The sequence below is a fragment of the Brachyhypopomus gauderio genome, chromosome 3 (genome assembly GCF_052324685.1).
Source record: "Brachyhypopomus gauderio isolate BG-103 chromosome 3, BGAUD_0.2, whole genome shotgun sequence".
NCBI lineage: Eukaryota > Metazoa > Chordata > Actinopteri > Gymnotiformes > Hypopomidae > Brachyhypopomus > Brachyhypopomus gauderio.
This window is the reverse complement of record NC_135213.1, coordinates 21,173,570-21,195,982: the sequence shown is the minus strand read 5'-3', so window position 1 is coordinate 21,195,982 and position 22,413 is coordinate 21,173,570. Positions and strand designations below refer to the sequence as shown.

General features: G+C 52.4%; 1 protein-coding gene across 4 annotated transcripts in view; it reads right to left on the bottom strand.

Moving 5' to 3' along the window:
* Positions 1–775: 775 nt before the first annotated feature.
* The window catches only part of trrap (transformation/transcription domain-associated protein), a 54,210-nt gene continuing 32,572 nt past the window's right edge, over positions 776–22,413 (bottom strand). For all 4 annotated transcript variants that reach the window (XM_077000272.1, XM_077000273.1, XM_077000271.1 and 1 more), the window contains exons 55-71: positions 22,211–22,323; positions 21,768–21,903; positions 20,740–20,931; positions 17,999–18,194; positions 17,401–17,666; positions 16,721–16,821; positions 14,853–15,054; positions 12,932–13,093; positions 10,902–10,992; positions 9,552–9,751; positions 8,539–8,800; positions 6,031–6,256; positions 5,619–5,836; positions 3,427–3,611; positions 3,101–3,304; positions 1,623–1,817; positions 776–1,204 (exon numbers count right to left, since the gene is read on the bottom strand). In XM_077000272.1, coding sequence (XP_076856387.1) covers positions 920–1,204; positions 1,623–1,817; positions 3,101–3,304; positions 3,427–3,611; positions 5,619–5,836; positions 6,031–6,256; positions 8,539–8,800; positions 9,552–9,751; positions 10,902–10,992; positions 12,932–13,093; positions 14,853–15,054; positions 16,721–16,821; positions 17,401–17,666; positions 17,999–18,194; positions 20,740–20,931; positions 21,768–21,903; positions 22,211–22,323 — 3,234 coding nt within the window. In that variant the 3' untranslated portion in view covers positions 776–919. The remainder of the gene's footprint in view (positions 1,205–1,622; positions 1,818–3,100; positions 3,305–3,426; positions 3,612–5,618; positions 5,837–6,030; positions 6,257–8,538; positions 8,801–9,551; positions 9,752–10,901; positions 10,993–12,931; positions 13,094–14,852; positions 15,055–16,720; positions 16,822–17,400; positions 17,667–17,998; positions 18,195–20,739; positions 20,932–21,767; positions 21,904–22,210; positions 22,324–22,413) is intronic.

The following is a 22,413-nucleotide window of genomic DNA, read 5'->3' as shown; positions in this document are numbered from 1 at the left end:
TCTTAATGCTAACAGGTAAATGTGCTTTGCCTTCACAGAATAAATACAGCCCTGCCAAACTGCAGACAGCATAACTGAGACGCTGGGCTTTGACAGTAGTGCAGACAGGGTAAACACCAAAAATAGCCATTACAGGATTAAAACAAAATAAACCAGTGGAATCTTACACAACACAGTGGTGGAGACGGATAAAATGACCTTACTCGCATGATGTACAGAAAAAAAAGTCTAGGTACAAAAGAAGCACTACATATGCACATTTTATAGAAATATGTCATTATAAACCAGAGTAGTGATAAAACCACAAAATAGCGTGAAGCTGAAAACTGCTCAACACAAGCGGCCATCCGATCCACGATGACGCCCCCTCTTAACGGAGTGTGGAGTCGGAGTGGGCGGGGCAGGTAGTGCGGTGACATCACATGGCACGTTGCATGAACTCTGCTGGGATTTGCCCTCCCTGACCGGGAGGAATAAAAAAGGCGGCAGAACTGGAGGTCTTGGTTTCGCAGGCCGTGTCCCGATTCGCTGCGACGTTATACCATAAACCGTAGGAGGCCCAACAAAAGCACACGGCTAAGCACGATGGGGTGAACAATAGCCTTTATCTGCCCAAGAACAAAGCTGCATTTAAGCACTGCAGGAAACGCTCCCCCAGAAGCCCTCTACTGACATCAATAACATAAATCACAATAGTACACATCTAATGTAACAACTCGCCTTCCTTCCCCAATTACAGTTTGTACATTATTTCATCATTCTCTCCAGAAATGCCCTGCTTGTTAAAGCTGGGTGTTTTGTATTGTTTTTCTTTTTTTTTTTCTTCCAGATGTGCCACTTGGGACACGTTAAACCCTGATGTTGAACCAAACGTCTTCACAGTGACGGCTTCACAGCCATGCGAGGGGTTTCTGGTGGCCTAAAGCCAGGGGTGCCAGGCAGGGTCCATGCGACAGAGGTTGTCCAGGCTGTTGGCGGCAGCCACCAGTGTGTTGACTTTGCTCTCGCCACCCTCGAACTGGGCCAGGTTGTGCAGGCGCGTCATGATAGCGGTCACGGCCTTCTGCACCAGCGAGACCAGCTGCTGGCTGTCCATGTTCTCTGGCTGCCCGGCGGGGGACAGCGGCATGGACGTGTCCTCCTGGGTCTTCTTGTGCCAGGCGATGATCTCATCCCGCAACACCGCCTTCAGGATGCCGTCAACCTGCAGGAACAGGAGGGACGGGGTGGGGGGAGCCATTTATTAACCACCAGAAGCCATACAGGGGCAGTCATGGCCTGGCGGTTAGGGAACTGGTCTTGTGACCGGAGGGTCGTGGGTTCGATTCCCAGACAGGCCATGACTGAGGTGCCCTTGAGCAAGGCACCTAAACCCAACTGCTCCCCGGGCGCCGGGCTAGGGCTGCCCACCGCTCTGGGTACGTTTGATCCACAGCCCCCTAGTAATCACTAGTGTGTGTGTGTGTGTGTGTGTGTGTGTTCTGACTGCACAGATGGGTTAAAAGCGGAGGACAAATTTCGATTGGGGTGTAAAAATCACAATTGACAAAAATATGGCACAAACACAAATTTAAATGAACAAACGACTGTCCCCTCATCATGTGGAGAAAAGCGGGTGGTACCTTAAAGTTGGGCTGGGCGAAACAGCGGGCCACGGCAATCATGGAAGCCGTGAGAGGCCCAGACACACCGATGGTGGTGAGGAACTCTGAGATGTTAGGCGTCAGGCGGAAGGGCACGGGCCGGTTGGCGTCCAGGTCACCAGTAGCGTCATTAATGTCGAAGCGGAAGTAGGAGACGTTGAGCTTCCCCGTGTCCTGACAAAGGGAAGACGGCAGCGTCTCAGAATGGCAGAGGCTTTGGAAGTGTTACACACTGCACAAAACACCTTCTGTCCAGAATTCACGGGGAAGCCAGAAGGTTTTCCCACGGGTAAACAATAAATGCCATGATTCAACTTTCAGACTCCAGAAAATCTTCACAGGGAGCCTGTCAAACATGAGATGAACCGCATAGCAACGTGCTCGAAGATACACTTTGATGTCCGAGCAGCAGTGGAGGCCGTCGGGCTACTGTGGCTTCCACATTCCCATCAGGACGCTGTGCACACACACATACACGCACGCGTGCACGTGCGCATCATGGTGGGAACTGTAAGCCACTGACTGCGTGTTTAGGCCAGTCCTTGTTGAGCATTTCAGAGATAAGGCACTTATTCCAGAAAGGCAAAATGGAGTTGTAGGGTAAGTGTGGAGGTAAAAGCCATGTCCTCTGGACATGGAGGAGGATTCACAGATAGAAAGGCTCCCTGAATAATAATAACCACCACCACTATTACTACTATTCTATTGTAATACACATTTTCCTAAACGAGCAGGTACTGTAATGTTTCCCCAATATTTTCCTAAACAAAAATCAACCAAAATATGCAAATGTCCTCAAAATATGGGACGTTGCAAAGAGGGTTCTCTGTGCAGGCCTGACTACGGGCAAATCTCAAAGCAATCACAAACCAAACAGTTTCTCAGGAAGTGGACAGAAGTGCGCGCGCGCACACACACACACACACACACACACACACACACACACACACACAAGTCCAGCCAGCATGGCTCTAATCTCCCTGCACCTAATGAGATCTACAGAGTGGAAGACACAGCGTGGGCCTTTAATGCTGGTGTTTAGCTGCCTGTCAAGGGAGAGGCAGATCAGGAGAGCAGGACAGCGTGTCCGTCTGACGATAGCTCTAATAAAGACGTCGAGATGCGCTCGGCAGTCTCCAGCTGCTGCTAGGGGCGGGGCTCCTCTGTGGCACCGCCCTATTGGAACGTGTCCATTGTCAGCCTCGATGCTGCACGCTGCGATATACACATCTGCCACTCGATAATGCGGCAGCGAGTCTCAGACCTCAGCCCCATCAGACTCCATCAGACATGGATGCCTCTCCTCGACAACCTAGCAGTGTATACAAGCACCAGGCCTTCGAGAGGACGTCTGACATCATGATGGCCTCGGCTACTGATTGGGCTGTTCTTTTACATAGAGACCTTTTATGTGCACATTGTATCAGGGAGTGTGTGTGTGTGTGTGTAACACTCACTTGAGCGATCTGCAGCATCTCTGGGTTGAGGCGGTTCAGGTGCAGCATGAACTCGGCCAGGCCGATGAGGGCCAGCTGGATGGTGAACATCTTGCGGAAGGTCCAGTAGTCGGTGGCGTGGGGGAAGGTGTGCAGGGCCCACTCCTTCAGCATGCTGCGCGGGACCATGTTACCCTGCACCTCCTTCAGGATGTCCCGCAACACCTGCGGCCACACACAGGGAGGGCATCAGTGCCTCCACCCGACTACGCGGAGGGCTACAGGGCGTGTCGCCAGACAGCGAGGTCTGGGCCCCCCACGTGGAGGCCGGGCCGGAGCGACTTTACCTGATGGCTGGCCTGCGTTCCTCGGGCCTGCACCGTGGCCAGCCGGTCGTAGTAGCGTGAGATGGGGTGGTCGTGCTCGATGCCCTTCTTGGCACAGCGCTGCTTGTAGATCTCCACTAGCGAGAGGGACGACGGGTTGTCCTCCACCAGACGCATCTGCGGCGACACTGCCACCACTCTGGGGACTGGAGGCACAACACAGGGCGTCAGGACGCGGCTCTGCTCAGGGAAGACGACGGGCTAGCACACGAAGCCCGACACACAGGCGTAGTGCAGCTCATCAGGACGCGGCTACGATCATCTCCGCACAAGGCTGCACTGAAAGGCCAAAAATATATGGACCCCAGCCCTGACCAAGTTCCGGAGTTCTCCTGTTTGCTCTTTGGTTGAACCTATTCTGCTGCTAATGTTTGTGGAAACTGCAGAGTCATGTGCTTGATTTCATACACTTAGCACAGGAAATTGGTGAGCACAGGTCCGTTTGTGAACTCTTAGCCCTGCTGGACCTGCCCCAATCCAATGATTACTGTAGTGAAGGGAAACCGTCTAGGAGCAAGAGCTTAGCCATGAACCAACCTACAGAGCGAGGACACCAAGTGGTGTCCAAGACCACCACGCACAAGGTCAAGAGTCAGTGGTATAATGCCACTGGTCTAAGCAGCAGTGTTGTGGCAATCTCATGGGCGAAGCCGGGTTTGATAGATACCTAGAGAACGCTACCCATCAGAACACACAGTGCTAACATCAGCTTAGTGGAAGGATAATGGTTGGTTCCAGGGAAGGATAATGTTAATGCTTCAGCATACGAAGGCATTTCAGTCGATTATATGCTTCTAACTTCATGGCTACAGTTTGAGGTCCTTTCCTGTTTAAACACGGCTGCAAGGTACTTAGACATGGTGCGACACGTTTGGTGTGGAGAAACTTGTGGAGAAACTGGTGTGGATGGCACAGGAGCTCAAACTTCCCCCACTGAACATGTATGGGATGATGAGGGCGGTGGGTTTTGGTCTATTGCGTAAAGGTGTGATTAACCGACCACATACTCTTCTACCTTTGGCTAAACGGTGTATATAAGAACGATGTCTGAACTGCTTTCTGACGACGTAGCAGCGTGACGCATTAGCGAGGCGGTGCATGTTGAGGCACATGGAAAGACGGACTGTGAAAATCTCAGTGCAGCAAAATATACCAGAAACTGAAGCTCGGCCAGTATCCAGGCTCTCAACATTTGCACGGAGCCCCCTCTGTCGATACAACGCTCCCATTTACGCAGCATGCGAACTGAGACCATGCAATTCCCCAGTCATATCATTTTTAGACCAAAGCAATCCGCGGCAGAGAGCGCTGGCGAGAACACACCTGCGAAGGGGAGAGCGCCCTGGGAGGGGAGGTGTTGTCTGTCTGCGGGAAGCGTCCAACATGCTGCAGGAAGGCGTTTGTTTTAGGAGGAGAAATAAATCATTAGGAGACGCTACGGAAGGCGACTGGAACAAAGAGGAATGGAGGGACAGGCAACAGCTCGGCCCCCTCGGATCCGGCGTAGAATGATGAAGCGGTCTGGCACTAAAAGAAAAGACGGAGATGCTGTGCGAAAGAGAAAAGGTGCCCCATCACAAGCGGGGGAGGGAAGCTGCGATGCGTGCCGCCCTTGACCTCCGAACTGAGCAAGTCTCATCGTGAATGCATCCATCAGGAGAAAGACGGTTTCCACTTCGCTCGGGCCATTTCCGCCGGGAGGCCCAAGACTCGTTTCTTATTCGTTGTCTCCCGGCGCCGTGGAACCAGGCTATTCTTCTGCCATGCCGCGCTCTCACCCATATCTGCCCCCACCCCCCAAACTCCGCCCACCCACCTAGCAAGTAGGCCATAGAGTTGGGCTGGAAGAGTGCGGCTCAAGTTGAATATGTAGTCCCAAACATGGAGTATATTCTTGGAAGATTCAACAGTAAACGGCTCTTAGGCATTCGGATAACATTACAAAAAGGTCCTTGTTTCACACTGTTAAGCCAAGCTTCTGGACATGAGGCCTAAAATTAACCTCAAATATAGTCTACACCCAGTAATCAAACCACCCACCCAATTAACCACCTTACTCTGGCATGGCTGCCATTTCATAGCACCAACACCTGACTAGACCACAGTGTCCATGTCTGTGTGAAGCAGCTCAGCCTGATGCAAGCAGCTGGTACCTGTGAAGAACAGGTGCCTCTTGGTGGTCTCCTTCCTCTTCTCCAGGCAGGGGTTGAGGAGGCGCAGGAGCTGCAGGACACGCTCCTCCCGCCGAGACTCCGTCAGGCAGGCGTCATTCATCACCAGGTACGGGTAGATCTTGCCGTTGTGCCCGCGGATGTAGAGGCGACGGGCGGCCGTGTTGTGCTTCTGGACGATCTCCACCCGTGGCATGAACCTGTGGGGGGTGAGCGACACCGATTGGGTTAATCGCTGCAGGATGGCTTTATTGGGGCTGCAATGAGTCAAGGCAGCAACTATGGGGCAAAACACACTTCCTTAAAACATCCTTCAGTTAGTGAGTGTGTGTGTGCACGCGTGTGTGTATTTGTGTAATTGAGAGTTGGGGGTGGGTGCGTGATCTTTCTTCACCTGGCTATTTTGATGTAATAGTGTGTGGGCTTCGGCATGAGGAATTCCCCTGGGATCTCCACCTCGGCTGTCTGGGCCGAGAAGTTGCTAAGGAAACGGCACTTCTCCTCAATCAGGAAGAACTTGGGCAGCTGTTTGGTCTTGGCCTCCAGGATCTTGATCCACTTCTTGAGCTTGGAGATGAGGTTGTGCAGCTTCATGGAGCCGGGCACGCTGAAATCGAAGTCTGCGGAGATGCGGCAGACGGCGACAGATGGGACAGAGAGGAGGGGAGATTGGTAGGGGAGAAAAGATCGCAAAGGAGGAAGGAGGGAGGAGGGAGAAGAGAGAGGGGGAGAAATTGCAGAGAGGAGGATCGGGGTGGGGGGGAGAGAGAAGAAAGACACGTTATCTATGGAGCAGGATGCAAGCGCCGCAGTGAACTTCCTTGGAGGCTGTTCTTGTGACGTCAGGGCAAAGAGCCTAAGGGGCACCGAGAGGGACAGGATTAAAGGTTTAATGCAAGTCAGCTTCTACTGCCACCGTGGATGAGGAAGGCGGAGCAAAGGGCCAGCTGATGGGGAGGCATGGTCCCACCTCCAGAGAAAACCTCAGACCGCACCTTCATCCAGCAGGTCAAGACCCGCGCCGCTGATCTGGTACGCCCTTTCATCTCAGCTCCGCGTTTCAGAGAACACCCCTGGACCGGAGACACCCCGGAGGGAACACGGCGCTCTTGCCCCCCCCTCCCCGCGTCTGTTTGGTCGAGGTGGAATTCAGAGTGCCTTCTAGCTGGGTTGGTCATCTCTGCGTACGTCCACTGAACTTCAGCTGCTGCACACTGTCATGCCAAGTCTTAAAGAACGCACGACACCTGACTGCTCTCTGTGCCATTTTTGTTTAGAAGCAAACTGCTGTGAGGAACATGGGCACCTCCCATCTTGCCGGCCACTGGATTAGATAACGTGGCCTGTAATCTGGACCGAGATTTATAGGAGTGAAGAAGTTATAGTGCCCCGTGGACACTAAGCACTGAAGCAGGTCAGGCGTTTTCTCCACCAAAACAGGGTGAAGGTGTGTCTAGCTGCTCTCCACCAGGTCAGTGAGAGCAATGGGTGAATGAGGGGTGGCCCAGAGTGAGCAGAGGTCAGCCCCGCCCCTGCCGCTACACCCACCTCCTGCTTCCGCCTCCACAGCCCCAGCTGTGGGACGTCTCTGCACCTCCACGGTTGCGGCTTAGCTTTGGCGATGCATATTTCATAACCCCCCCCCCCGGGCCGCCGGACGCGCAACATTACTCTCCTCACAAAGCGAGCGAGTGCGATTCTTAAAAAGCGGTGGCCAGTAATGGCTGCTCCGTGTTCTATCGCGCCGTGATGGATGGAGTTGCAAACCCGCGAGGGCGGGGGATCCTGGAGGAGGAGACGAGCCGAATTAATTGAATCGCGCCCGATGTGCACACGCACCGCCCGTCAGTCTGAGAAGACAACAAAACATGCAAATGGGCCAGCCGCGATTGGATTAAAGGGTTTCACTCGCCAAATGATGTGAGGTGCGGCCGAGTGAATAAACTTGAGCATTCACTCATGTGAATAAACAGACAGCACCATCACAGCCGCACCACCCCCACCACCCACAGCTGCCACGCGGCACCAGGGTGGCGCCAGGCCCTTGATCCTCTTATAGTCCCCTCAGGACATGTCTCACACACACCCGCCATCGCACAGGTGGAGTTTGGGTTTTGTTTGAACATAACCGGGTCACACCTATGCCTCACTGCGCATCAGTGCCAGGTGTGACGGAGGTGGCTGGGACGTTGCGTAATGTGGGGAGGGGGTAGGCCATAATTCAGCAATGCAAAGGCATTTGCCATTTAGGATTTAAAGGTAAACACCAAGGTTGCTAGGCGTTCTATGTGAACACAGAGTTTCTCCAACAAAAGATTCTGTAGATATTCCCTAGGCAAGAGGGGGAAAGCACTCTTCCGAATTTGCAACTTGGACAGGGAACACTCCTTTAACTCTCTGAACTCACCCCGCCCTTGCCCCACACTCACAACCTCCGTCCATCCTGAGGTCATCTTCTGTCACCATAGAAATCGAATCAACATGGTTCACAGCCCCAGTTGTCTTGTGAGCCAGGCTTGTTAACACACTGCAGCCGCTCTTGACTGGACGAGACACTTAAGGAGAGCCATGAACAGCTGTCCTGAGGTCCCGTTCCCCACCCCGCATCAGTGTGATTGAGTGGGCCCCTGTCCATATCCATGTATGGCCATGGTAATCGGCGTCCATACTGAAGACAGGAGGTAATCGATAGGGGCTTTTACTGTGCCTCTTTCAGAGCTTCATGACTTAAAGCCTCTTCTCCACCGCTGGTGCTCCATCTCCGTCATTTTCATTAATGGAGGACCTCTCAAATTTGGCACAGGCAGAGAGGCAGAAGCTTAAGACCACACGGCTGCTATGTACTTACAGAAAGCCAAATAAGTGTGTGTGTGTGTGTGTGTGTGTGTGTGTGTGTCCTGACCTGTGGTGAACTGGCCCTTCATCTTCTGGAAGACGGGGTCCTGAGCGGTGGCCTGTGCGCGGCGGGCCAGGGACTCTGAGGCAGCGCTGGAGAACATGGTAGACACGTTGGAGACGTTCTCCAGGCCCACGCCAAACGTGCTCACTAGCTTCTTGACGAAGTTGAGCGTGTGTGGTGTGATCTTGGCGTCGGACACGGCCCCGCTCTTCTCGAACGCTACCGAGTGGCATTTGGCCAGGCCCTGCTGGAGCTGCCTCAGAACCTGAGGAGGAAGAGGAGGGAAGAGTCAGAGGTTTCTTTTCGAGTGCAGTTTAAAAAACAAACACATTCTTCACAAACACGTGTTCACTACTCTGCCCCATAGCACACGATAACCACCTATGTCTGCTACACCTTCCCTGACCCATCCTCCCATCCCCACCCACACCCCTGCCGTCCGTCGTCCCATAGGACAACGTGTCCGGTCCCCACCCAGCGCCTCCACCTGTCCCCGTGCAGCCCCCACGCATCGGTGCATCTGCTACCATCCCGCACCGTTCAGTCACCTGACGTGCGGCCCCGGGAGCGCCACAGCCAATCACAGCGCCACGCTCGCCGATTAGCATCAGACCAAAAGCCTCGGCCGAGCAGCGGAGAGCCACCTCTCAGCATCACCGAGCCCAGACGGCTGTGTCAGGGGGCGTTAGCGTGGGGGGTTTGGGGGGACCAAACCTCCAGGTATAGATGGCTACAGGAGCATTTAATGCTGTAACTGAGGAACTTTGTGGCTTTGTGTGTATCGCACGTGATGTGGGTTCTGAATGGAGATGGAAGCGTAGCGCTTGGGTCCGTGAGGCCCGAAACGGTTTAGATGCATGGCAGTGAAACGGAGCATTTCTTGCAGACTTCTGCAGATTTGCAGATTTTCAAATTACTCCGTCCCCGATGTGGGGTTCCTCGGCAGATCACGGTGGGTTTTGTAGGGGAGGCGTGAGCTCTCCAGGGACAGAGTGCAACTCCGTGGTGCGACTCACCTCCTCGTGCCAGTTCTCTCGGAACCACACCATCTGGTCGACGATGCCCTCCAGGGAGGAGAGCAGGGTGGGGTGCAGCTCACGCTGCATGTGCATGATGCGGCTGCAGCGCCACATGGGGGCCGTGGCCCTGATGGGGCCCGGGTCTGACGCAGAGTGGCTCTGAGCCCCCACAGAGCTTGGCTGCTGCTGGCCCGAGTCTGGGGAAGACGTGTGCAGACAAATAGGGAATAATGAGCAACAGTGTACACACACACACACACACACACACACACACACACACACACTAGCTGCCATGATCAATCGACTAGTCATGATTATGTTGACTATTAAAATAGTCGACGACTAATTTAATAGTCAATGCGTCGGCGGTTTTTTCTCTCTCTGAACTGTTGCGGCAGTTTCCACTGCTTCGTCTGCCTTTCTGTCCTTGACGCACATGCGCAGCAGTGGAAACAGGGGTAGACAGTGGACGACATCCCAGGACGTTATACAGACTGGTATCATGGCTACCCGGCTACGGAACTCAAAAGTGTGGGATCATTTTCCGTAGACGGGTTCCGAAACGCGTGCGATATCTGCAAGGCAGAACTTTCCTTCCACGGCAGCACAACCGCGATGTACGAGCACTTGAAGCATATTGTGGCTGATTGTGACAATGATGAAGAGGGACCGTCATCTCTGTAAAGTTACCGTAAACAGAGCGTTAACTTGGTACTTACTTATCGTGGTAGCTGTAAAAGTTAACATTAGTGATAGCGATTTGTTTAATTAGCCTTAGCACGCATTTGTGTGTTTTCTGTAACGTCAGTGAGACCAAAACTTTATTTTTGTGAATAATTCCTTAGTTTCAGGTACCTACCTAATTTGATTTAAATGTAGCTAAGTTTTATGCCAGAGACAAATGAAAGAAAGAAAAACCTAAAAAAATAATTTCTTTATTAATGTATTTATTTTTGTGTTTTTTAAGCCAGTGCCTTATACTTATTTTAATAATTGTTGCAACAAGCTGCATATTTTATTAAAGGTTTATCTTAATTGTTTTTATTTTTGGTTAGCATATAGCTGAAATCTAATGATGGTTATATAATAGCAGTTGCATTCTAGTGTGTACGTTTTATATTCAATTAACGTACGATCCGATTAGTCGACTAATCAAAAATTAATCTGTGATTAGTCGACTATAAAAATAATAATTTGTGGCAGCCCTAAAACACACACGCACGCACACACACCCCTATCTCACACATAAAAGAGTAAACAGCATTCTGCAGGAGTAACATTTCTAAAGGTCCCATTTAAAGTGAGAATGAAGATATTTCCCATAGGGCCATGGGGCGATGCACTCACCACTCTTGTACCGCTCCCTCTGCTCGATCTTCAACGTGAGGTACAGCGTGCGGATGGGGAAGTACACGGCTTGTGGGTAGACTCGTCCCACCTGAGGGACACACACGCAGATCAGGCACCAGATAGTCCCAGCGTGGCCGGCTCACGAGCGAGCAGAAGTGATGTGGCGGCCCCAGTGCCGCCGACATGTTTTCAAACCGCTGCGCGATAGGACAGGTTCTCCGAAAACCGAAACCGTGGCGAGATGGACAAACGTCAAGGGCAGATTAAGCGCGCGGCTGGATCTGCCGCTCGGTAAAAGCCTGTCAAGTGTGGACGGAGCCTTTTCCTGCGCAGATCCGCCGTACCCTTGAACAGGCTTAGCGGGGGCCCGCGCAGGCACCCACACCTGAGGACAACATCTGCAGGAGCAAACGGGCTCAAGTGCTTAAACCCACTGGGCTCCACACCCGCACGAGCGGGGCACTTCCTGTTCGCTCCAGTCCAGCCCAGCCCCGCGTGACCTACAGGCCCGCATGGTTCACACGAGATTCGACCTTCGCATGCCCCGCCCACATCACGCCCTGCCCGCACCGGTAGAGGAGGCGGAGGAGACGATGCACGACCCCAGAACCTCCTCTCAGCTCCCGCAGGCCACGTACCGCAGCGGACCATTAAGGGTGTACACCGGATCCATGGTGACAGGGGGGCCGGCTCGAGCCTTTAGGTGTAAAAAGACACCAGCTTCCACGAGGACGGCTCTGCTGCCGTGCTCCACGGCCATGCCCAAGGTCCCACCTTTAAGAGCTTGTTAAGCAGTGCATTAAAAATGAAAGAGGAAAAAGGGTAAGAGATCAGCCCTATAACTGGAGATGTGGCCTGTTATATTTTAGGGCACTTGTTCCAAAGTGTGTGTGTGTGTGTGTGTGTAAATGAGTTGGCCCATCTTTGCTTCTGTTTCATCTCCAAGTACCCCATGCCTCACGGTCATCAATTTTTCACCAGGTGTTTTTAAAACCTCCCGCCAACCAGAGCAGTGGCTAAATTATTCAGAGCCCCGAGTTGAAGGCGCACCATTCACTGCAGATCTCACTCCAACATGTAGCATCTCTCCCCAGGCCCATCACCCACCCCCCACCCCACATCAGGGCTACGCAGTGACAGGGCTCCAGATCAAACTCACTGCCGTCCTTTTAGGGGGGGGGGGGGGGGAGGAACCTTCGTGCTTGGACGAGCGTTGACAACTCTTAATTGAGATGCCGGCACACAAACATTTCCATTTCATTTGGTGCTTATCGGTTTAAGTGGCCTTAATCTCCCGGCAAAGGCTTCTCGACGTGCAAGAGCGTTTGAGCTGAAATTGGGAGATTAGAAGAGTCACAGTGTTGGCATACATGCTTGTGAGTGGAGAGGGGGCCCAGTTGCATACTAAACGCCTGGACACAGGCGGCGGAAGGAGAAGGTGATCTCTTCAGGTGGGTTAAGAGCTCAGATGTTTTGGTCTGGCTTCCAGGGGATAGGGATCAACACCCACGGGCCAGCAGCCCACTCTTTGAAGTTGAGGTGTTTTATAAATAGCTCAGAAATTATACTCCATCAAAGAGGGGAAATCACTCCACCCAAGTTAATTTGAGGCACCGTTCCTGCAGGTTCAGAACGTTTAATATTAACTCAATAATAAGTGGTTTGCATAAATAATTAGGGGGCGGAAGAAAGGCAATAAAACGACAAATTTGATAAATTGAATTTGCGGACACCGCCGCTCCCTTTGGAAAGAATAAAAGAAATTAATCTTGATTAGTTCAGTGATGGGCATGTACACATGGACAGGCGCCGTGATACGGCACTCCAGTTCAAACACCTGCGAGCGTATTAGGAGATAACGCACCGGGACGCATGCAATTTAAAAACAAACGGCAAAAAAAAAAAAACACAAACCTGCCTGTTCGGTTCACATAATTTCAGGCAGCAAGCCCTTGCCTGTCTGTCTGCCCCCCCCCCCCCCCCCCCCAGGGTGCTGAATTAGCGCGGCGGATAATGGAGGTGCGCACCTGGCTGATGAGGTTGAGGAGGGGCTTGCCTTCCGAGCCCACAAGGCAGGTGAGGAGCTGGGGGATCCAGGCCAGCCACTGGATGGGCGGCACTCCGATGCAGTACTTATCCACCGCGTCGGCCAGCGTGTTCTTGTCGTCGAAGCTCAGCAACCACAGCACCTGCAGGGCAAGAGAGCACGGAGATGAACATGTGTCCTCACAACACAGAAGCACCATATCGAGACATTTAAGTGGCCTTGACCCAAGCGTTTGACACCGCGAGGGATGGATATTCCCAGACTCAGGTTGTGCTCAAGCCAATGAGTTAACTACATTAGTGAAGCTACCGTTGGTGCTGCATCCGTGTGTGTGGAACTGACCCTAAGGAAAGAACCGTTTGACCATCTAAAGGGGAGCACCTTTTCACAAGCATACGCCTTAGAGCAGCGAGTCACAATCATCTTCACAGTGGCGCTCCAATCTCATTCGCATTCGGTTCCGAATTGAGCTGTGCACTCGGCTGCATGGAACGGGCTTGGGCCTAATGGCTCATGGAATGGCTAATGTCGCGATGCTCCACTGTGAACCCCGACACCTCCAACCGCTTAGCGAAAACTCCTGAAAATGGCGGCCGGGGTTTGGGGACGGGGGCAGCAGGTGAAGCTCTATCCTCGGGGGGCATGATGGAGACATTAACCGCTGATCCCCACCACGGGCTGCCGGGGCCACGCAGCTTGTGGGTAATTGCTGATAATCACTGGGCATCTATTCTCATTCATCACCTCTAAACTGTGCCAGCAGCTTCATGTAGGAGCAGAGTCGCCTCCATAATCCACCCGCTCTGCCCGTGCCCCGCCAGCCCTCTGTAACGCAGCCTGCTTCACCAAACGGCGCCGGCCCGGGGGCACGCAGACGTGTTTACTGCTCATACATGACTGAACATCAGCTCTAATAATATAACCGCATCCATTATCCATGGTCCATCTCCTCGCCTGCGACCGGCTTCATTTCAGAACGGTTCACCCAGTTTGGCGAGAGATGCGCCCCGTTTCACAAAAACAGGAGAACTTACTCGGTCGGTGACGGTGCATTTAATACCAGCGCACATGGAAGTTACGCGATTGCACCACATTAAATGGAGAAAATCCGATTGGTAGGATTCAAGGTCAACGTCACAAATCATTCAGCTGCAGGTCCTGTCAGGGGTGCGTTCTTTACATTTTTTTATTTAGTGAAATGATAAAGCAAGTCACAGCAATGCTAGGCCAAAATCACATCACTAGAGTTCTTGCCAAGTTTTATTTTGTTGCAAACAGATTTTAAAAGGACCCAAACTATAAAACAAGACCTCTGGATGTTGTATCTGCTGGACACTACAGACTTGGAGACTAGAGATTGGGTGATGGCCCTCCGGGGTGAAAGGGCAGGGCTGGGAGGGAGGCTGGCCTCTCTCCTGACCCACCGAGAGCAGAACACACAGGGTTTTATTGATTGACTGAGGCAGGCGTCTCGGGGTTGTGTGGTGGCGGGGTGAGACTGTGGAGAGCTGGTTAGATTGGACTGACAGGGGTGGAATTAAGCTCTTAACCTTTGGGTGCTGGTGGGAGACCACAGCAGGGCTTGTAGGGGTGGGAGTAATTGTAACAGAGTGGGGTCGCGGGGGTCTAAAGTCAGAATGAACATTTAGCCATGTAAGAGAAGAACAACAGAGCTGCAGCAGACGGACCTCGAGCAGCAAAGCGCGCTTGTTCTGTACAAAGTAGGATCCAAAAGATGTGTAGGGAGCAACTCTGGAACAGTCGGAAGATCATCGAACTGAAGCTTCAAAGAGAGACCGTGACGCAGGAGGTGGAAGGGAAGGGTGGAGGTCTTTGGGAAGGGAACGGAGCAGGACGCAACGCGTGTAGCGCAGGTTGGGGGTGAGGCGGAGCGCTCCCACCTTGGCCAGGTACTTGCGGGACTTGCTCTCGTTCTGGTGGCGACAGGCGTGGAGGTAGCAGGTGATGGCAGACACGCCCAGGTGCAGCTGGCGTTCCTTCACGAAGATGTTCTCGAGGTAGTCGCCCCACATGGCCCAGGCCTTCACCAGCACGTCGTGCATCTGCACGGCCGCCGAGAACGCTTTGTTGGCCTCCTCCGACCTGTACGCACGAGAGAACAGAGGTTACGGTAATTAATGAGGGATCGGTGTGGATGGACCGGTAAACTAAACTTTGATGTGAGTTCATACAATAGCTCATGGTGTCCAGTTACAATGTGGCTGTGCAGAAGTGTATCGCAATCAATGAAAGCTGTTAAATGGCTCAAATAAAAACGCATTCAACAGGAAACTGTGTACATATGGTAATACGACGACTTGTATGAATATGCATGCGCAAGTATAAGAAAATGCCACTTCATTACACTGGGAAGACATGAGCTTGGTAAACTGTTATGACAAAGTGACTGATTCTAGTAGACATCTCACAGATATTGTAAGACGGAGCCAATGTTTTCATTCATCACCCATTTGCATGCTGGGAGAGCGTTTCCCCGGTGCCTGTTGCAGTGCCACACTCAGAGTGGAGCTGGAGAGCTGCTCATGAAAGACCATGAGAGACCGCAAGAGATGGGGAGGAGCTTCAGTGTGAGCGCTCAACACCGCGCTCCCCAGCCGACTGTCCTGCTAGCGCCCGGCGCCAAACGGCTCCCGCGCCGCCCGCTTTTAATGGGAGCGAGTAATGAGTGCGCCGCTCGCAATCCGATTGGGTTTGATTGCGATGGGAACCAGGGGAGCCCAGATCCATTGAAGCATTCTTGCCGTTCTGGACAATGGCCACACACACACACACACGTGTACATGCACACACCCCCCAAGTTGGCACCAGCAGCTATTCCTCCTGTTCAATGAAGTACCAAAGGCCTCTGCCAGCGCTATTTCTTTATCAAATCCCCTGTTAATATTTGAAGAGTGAACATGCAATGATTACATTAAGCACTGCTGAGGCTGGGGAAAGTTCTGCTGATCCCAGAGATTCCACAAATTGCTACTGAGTTAATTATTCGGCGCGGGGTGTTTAATAAGGCGTCCCGATTCAGCAGTGCCCTCGAGGATCGCTGCCATTTCACCCACGACGAGGGCGTATGGGCATGGGACATGAACACCCATACTTGGAAAGAACCATTGGGATATGGAAGGGGAGGAAGTTGAATGGACGCCAATGGTGAACAGACAGCAGCTGCTTCGGAGTTCTGCAATTCTGGAGTTCTGTTTGAATAACCGTAAATGTCAATCATTTCCAAGCACCTTTGGTAATGTCCAAACTGCATCCCTGGGGCTTTGAAGTGAACACTCAAAATGTCTCCAGATACGAGTTTGACCAGTGGTGTCCATCATTATATGAGAGGCCAGATCCATTATCTCCATCCTGGGACGCAGAATGGAAGGTTAATTACTCATCATCTACTCGGATTGGCTGTTAACGACTGCTTTGGCCTCATTATTGGCCTAATGGTTTAGGAGTGATCGTTAGTGAGGAAAAATAGAAACAGCTGTTTATCTATCTTCCCCATAATGCCTCTTCTCTGGGAACGTTTATTTTAAAGATTGTGCTTTTAATGACCGAGCTGCCTCACAGACCGTCGACCCAATGCTTTAATGTCGATCCAAACTGGACTTGAAGAGTGGAGAACAGAGAAAGTCGGGCCTGAGCTAAGTCAATTAAAGCAAGGAAAAAAGTGAAACGAGAGCTCAAAAGAAACAGAGGAAAAGAAGGCAGATGAGCAGAGAAAGACAGAAGCGCTTCAGAGACACCGATCAGCTCTTACTTATTGATCTGTGCCAAGAACATGCCCTTGAGAGCGTAGAACTCAGCAGTCATCTCCTTCGTGAAGTACTTGAGATTGGTGGACTCGATCACCTCCAGCCCCTGAGCGCACAAATAAAAACAGATCAGAACATTAACATACTGGTAACCAAACACCAGTGCAGGGGAAAAAAAAAAAAAAAAAAAAAAAAAGTTCAGTTCAGGCTCTCCCTCATCACCCTGCAGGTGTCGGGAACTTGGAGGGAGGCTCAGGTAAGAGGCAGCAGAGGTGATGCGATGGGGGCCGGGCTTGGGACAACCTCTTATTAAATCCAGTGGCACCTTAATGACCTGCTCAGCTGGGCCAAACCCATTAATCAGGTTTAAGGGGCCACCCAGGCTCTTTCTCTAGTACCCCTCCCACCAAACCCCACCTCCATGGGACTGACAATGGGACGCCGACCCCTTCCCTGAGTAGCAAGAGAAGTAGCCTTATTTGGATGAAGAGCCTTGTTAAAACCAAAAGTGCAAGAAGATCCAATAAAGGAACGGTGAAAACAGAATCGGAAACAGGCTTGGAACACCGTTCCTCACGGGAATGACGTGGCCGTCGAGGCAAGCCTTTGGACCCAATTCCAAACGACCGCTTAAAACAAGAAAACAAATGGGGGGGGGAGAGACTGACATCCAAGCTCGGCTCACCTGCATACATTCGTTCTTGCCCATGACGCCGGCCAGCTGCAGGTAGCATTTCACCTGCTGCCGGATCTTTTGAAAACAGTCCACGATGGGCACGGTGGGGATGGTGTGGATGCGGCTCAGGATGTCCAGGGCCACGTTGACCAGGCCCTGCTTGCGGGCGATCTTGCCATACTGGATGATGGCGGATGCTGACGCGTGCACGCCCAGCATGGCGTTGTTGGTGTTGGGGTCGTGCTGAGTGTTGCTCTCGTACGCCGACACTATGGCTGCAGTCAAGAGGGAGAATTAAAATTTAGCACTCAAACACTCTAGCTAGAAATAAAAAAACATTACTGTGCTGGAAAAGCAAACTGTAAACAGGCAACTACTTTACAACAGTACACAAGCCAAACTCTGAGGAACAAAACAAACAAAATGTGACCCAACGCCCCTCAATTAATTCTAGACAATTACCATCCTTAGCCGGACGGATCTAAAAGGTGCACTGTGTAGATAAACCTCATGGGGCACATTGTGACACTCCTTGGACCAAAAAAACACCAGTTTTGCACTACTGGAGACGTTTCTTAACCCAGGACGCCCGGCCCACGTGTTGTACCCTGGTAGTGGTGCTGTCTCCACATGAAGATGCTGCTCCAGTGAGAGAGGTCGTCAGAGACGATGGGCAGCCGGTTGCGCCAGGTCTTCACCACCGTCTTCATGTCGTGCAGGCTGGTGTTGCGGCCCAGGTTGGCCGGCTGCAGGCCCGCGTTGATCTGCGCAGCCTCCTGCAGCTCGATGATCTGCTGGGCGGCCTGCCATGAGGGAGAAGGGGGTGAGAAACCTCCCCACCCAGCAGTGTGGCCTTGCAATGCAGGGGTTAAATAAGTAACGTCTTGGTTCTGAACAAGTGAACTGAAAAGGAGATGCTGTGTCATTTAGCCCAGCCTGTGCATGCAAGTCGCAGGCCCCTCCCCCTCTGCCTGTGCACACACCTCACAGGCCCCTCCCCCTCTGCCTGTGCACACACCTCACAGGCCCCTCCCCCTCTGCCTGTGCACACACCTCACAGGCCCCTCCCCCTCTGCCTGTGCACACACACCTCACAGGCCCCTCCCCCTCTGCACACACCTCACAGGCCCCTCCCCCTCTGCACACACCTCACAGGCCCCTCCCCCTCTGCCTGTGCACACACTTCTCAGAACCCACACCTTCACATGGAAGAATCTCCAACCCTATTACTGCGTTCAGATTGAAGGCTTATGATACTTATTCGAAGAAGGAGGTAAAAAAAAAAAAAAATCTGGCAAAAATGAAGCCCGAGATGGCTCGGCAAAATGGACGGATCAAAGTGTCTTCCAACCCATTTACGCTGAGGAGAGGGGGGAGGGGCAACAGAGAGTGCCCAGGCTTCAGTGTACTTAGCCCTCGTGTGTAATGATCCTCACACAGGCCAAACACTGAGGCAGAAATCTGAACAGGCCGTGCACTTGCAAAATGCCACGGTTCAGAAATACAGTCTGTGTATGACTGATTACTCTCAACACACCATGCTGTGAATCGATAGATTTAATGGCTGTGCTGAAACGAGCCCCTTCCCAGCCACACACAGACACACACACACACACACAGACACACACAGACAGACACACACAGACAGACACACACAGACAGACACACACAGACAGACACACACAGACAGACACACACAGACAGACACACACAGACAGACACACACAGACAGACACACACAGACAGACACACACAGACAGACACACAAACAGGCATAGACACTCAAGCGCACACATACATACATGGGCGCATACACTCACACGCACAAAGACACACACAGACACACATTTTTTAATCATTTTGAAAGGCTGGTAGAAGTGCTACATAGCCTCTTGGTGATTTACAACATGACAGAATGACTACTACACAAACGCTGGATTGCTCGCTCCTCCCCCATAACAATGAATCAGTCAACCAAAACACCAATTCAAGCACAACACAGAGGGGGTGAAGCAGCGGCCTGATAACATATTCAAAAGGTAACAATGTTTAAAATGATAAAAATGTCTCAAAATCAGTCCCGCCACCAAATCAAAGCTCCCGAAACAAAATAAATTAGGAAATACAATATATATATATTTTTTACAATTATCAGTTAATATCAGCTGATGCCACATTATACCCTCCATTCCGACTGCCCATTCATCATGTAAATGCAATTTTCTTGCAGGTATTTAATCAAACGCTATCAGATGAGAGGAAAAGTAATTACTGCCATTTTAAACTTAATGCTGCACGCGCTCGCTCGCACGCTCTTACCACCACTGCCTGCCTCTCCTGTCACTTTTAATCGCTTTTATTGAACTTGGTAGGAGGCGTTTTGCCTGCCCCCCCGCCCCAGTACCTGGGCAGAGGGAAGAAAGCAGGCCCACTTATCCGGGCAGAGCCGCAGCGGCCCACTCCGCATGCCAGCAACACACTCAGGCCTGCGGTGGCTAACGCCTCCACTGCGGAGCGGCGAGGAGGCGTGGCCACCAAAACGGGAGGGGCGTGGCCGCCAAAAAAGAAGGAGTGTGGAGGCGGGGCATTCAAGACTGCAGTGAGCACCAGAGGGGTGTGGCTCAGCTCACAACTGCGGAGTCGGCCGGAAGAACCACTTTGAGGCCTCTGTGCCAATGCCACGCACGGCCGTGCACATGTAACAACTTATACGTGGAATCAGCCATCAGGTCGTTACTGGAATGCAGAGTTACTCTCACAGACTACAGAAGACGACAACAACAACAAACAGCAGCAGCAGCCCTGTGACAGCCATGTCTCCCATTAATTAAAGCATCCAATTACTGCACAGAAGAGCAGGGAGGGTGTGATGAGCCCCTCCAACCAGGCCGAGCGGAGCTGCTGGTTCTGTGGCTCAGGAGTGTGGCGGCGCTAATCTCCCGCCACACATCACCTCCGTTATTGTGCTCGCTGTCGGCTTATGCCTGCGCCGTCCAGGAAGCCGCCGCCAGCTCCGAATATTAATACCGGGCACCTATTCACAGTCACAATGGCCCAATTGAGACGCGCCGTCACTCCAGGACGGGTTCAGAGGTCACGGCGGCAGGGAGAGGCAGAACGGCGAGAGGAAGTACAAATACACTAAAAGGTTAAAAAAAAAAATTAAGCAATTATTTCAGCGACAAGCATGGAGCGGGTTTGACCACATCCCATAATAGAGCGATTGTTCACGATTGTTGATCGAGTCATTGTTACTGGCGGCTGACCGTGAACCAGCGCGGGTGTGAAGGGGAGCTCACGTGTGCCCGCTCTCCCCTGTCCCAGAAACACAGGCTGGCGTGCGCTCACCTGCAGCAGCGGCGTGTGCACGTGAGAGACGACGTGGGGCAGCCTGCGCCACTCCCTGATGGCCAGGCTGCTCGCCATCTCCACCAGGCGCTCGATGAAGTTCAGCTGCTGCTCCTCAGGGTGACAGATGGCCAGGTACCCGCGGTGCATGTTCACCTTCCACGCCATCTCCTTAGGACAGCTCAGCTCCACCTGACGCACCAGCAGGGACAGACACGTAAACGCAGGCAGATACACAGGAGCAAACCTTTAAACATTTCTGTGCTTGCAATCTTTAAACAAACAAAACGAAAGCAAAAAAGCGCAACGTTTTCGCTCATAAATATGAAAACCCCCAACTTTTCGGAGCGGGGCCGGTGCAGCCGCGGGTCAGAGTGCACGGCGGACGCCTTGATCCATCTCCCGACGGTGGCGGGCGAGCCGGGAACGCTTTAATCAAAAACGGGACGCGCTTGGACTTCCCGGGAACCCGCGCTACCGCGGAAACAAATGGCTTCTCAGCAGATGTTTGAGCGATTATTCAAGCGTGCATCTCTAAATATTAGATGCAAAGCAAATGCTAAGAGGAAGCGGAGAAGTGGGCTCCGCCGGACAATTTAATTAGACGCCACCTTAGGACAGAAACCTCAGTGGACGCCATCCAAGTTTCCTTGAACAGGAGCCAAGACCATTTATAATGTGTCAAGCTCCATGACGCTGCCTCTCCCCTCACCCAGTTCTCCACCCCACAGCCCTGACTTTGTTCTAAAAGTGAAGTCCCAGAACCGCCGGCAGGCACCACACTCCTCAAGTGCCATGAACAGCAGCACAGAATCCCTGTGCTTGGTGAGAAGCACCATTCTGCTGATCCATTACACAAGTGTGACCCTGAACTCCAGTCACAGGTGGATATAACCATAGGGTGTATGGTACACAACTTTAAAAGATCACTGATCCCAGGTCTGGCGGGAATAGGAAGCATAGGATGTCACAGCCATCCAAAGATATGGGGGGGTTGGGGGTGGCGTTGAGGGTGGGGGTGGCGTTACCTGCACTAGTGCTTCCTTCATGGCTGCCCAGTTGGAGACCCTCCAGGCACACTCCAGCACCAGGTAGGGGTTGCTGTGGCCTTTGGATTGGCCGTATTCCGTCAGAGGCTCCCACTGGTTCAGTTCCTTAGAGCATCTGGAGGAGAGCGAACAGAAACCACGGTGAGGCTTCATCCACACACGACCGAGCGCGCAGCCCCGTCAAGTTCTGGGAATCTTTTGGACGGGCTGCAAGATTCGGTGGGGGAGGAATCCGATGTTTCCGGCCAAATCCGGCGAGGGTTTAGAGGGAGTTTGGAGCTACGCGGCCCGTTTCCAGAGATGACGAATGAGGTCTGGCATCAGAGCTGCTGACTGGAGGAGCGTTAGGCACCATGCAGATGGAGGCAAACGTCATCTCACTCAAGAAATAATAAATAAATAAACGAGGTGATGCAACCTACCGGATCCAGTGGTCCTCCCAGAGCTGGTACTCGGGGAAGTTGGCAGGGGAGGTGTTGCTTCTTTCATGCTCCTTGCGGGCTTTCTCCATGGCCTTCTCGTAGGTCTCCTGCGCCTGGTGGCGGTGGAAATGGAGTTAGAATGAGGACACGAGGGGGCTGCAGGTTGGCTCTTCTGGTAGGGCGCAGCGCGAAGGGGCGTGTAC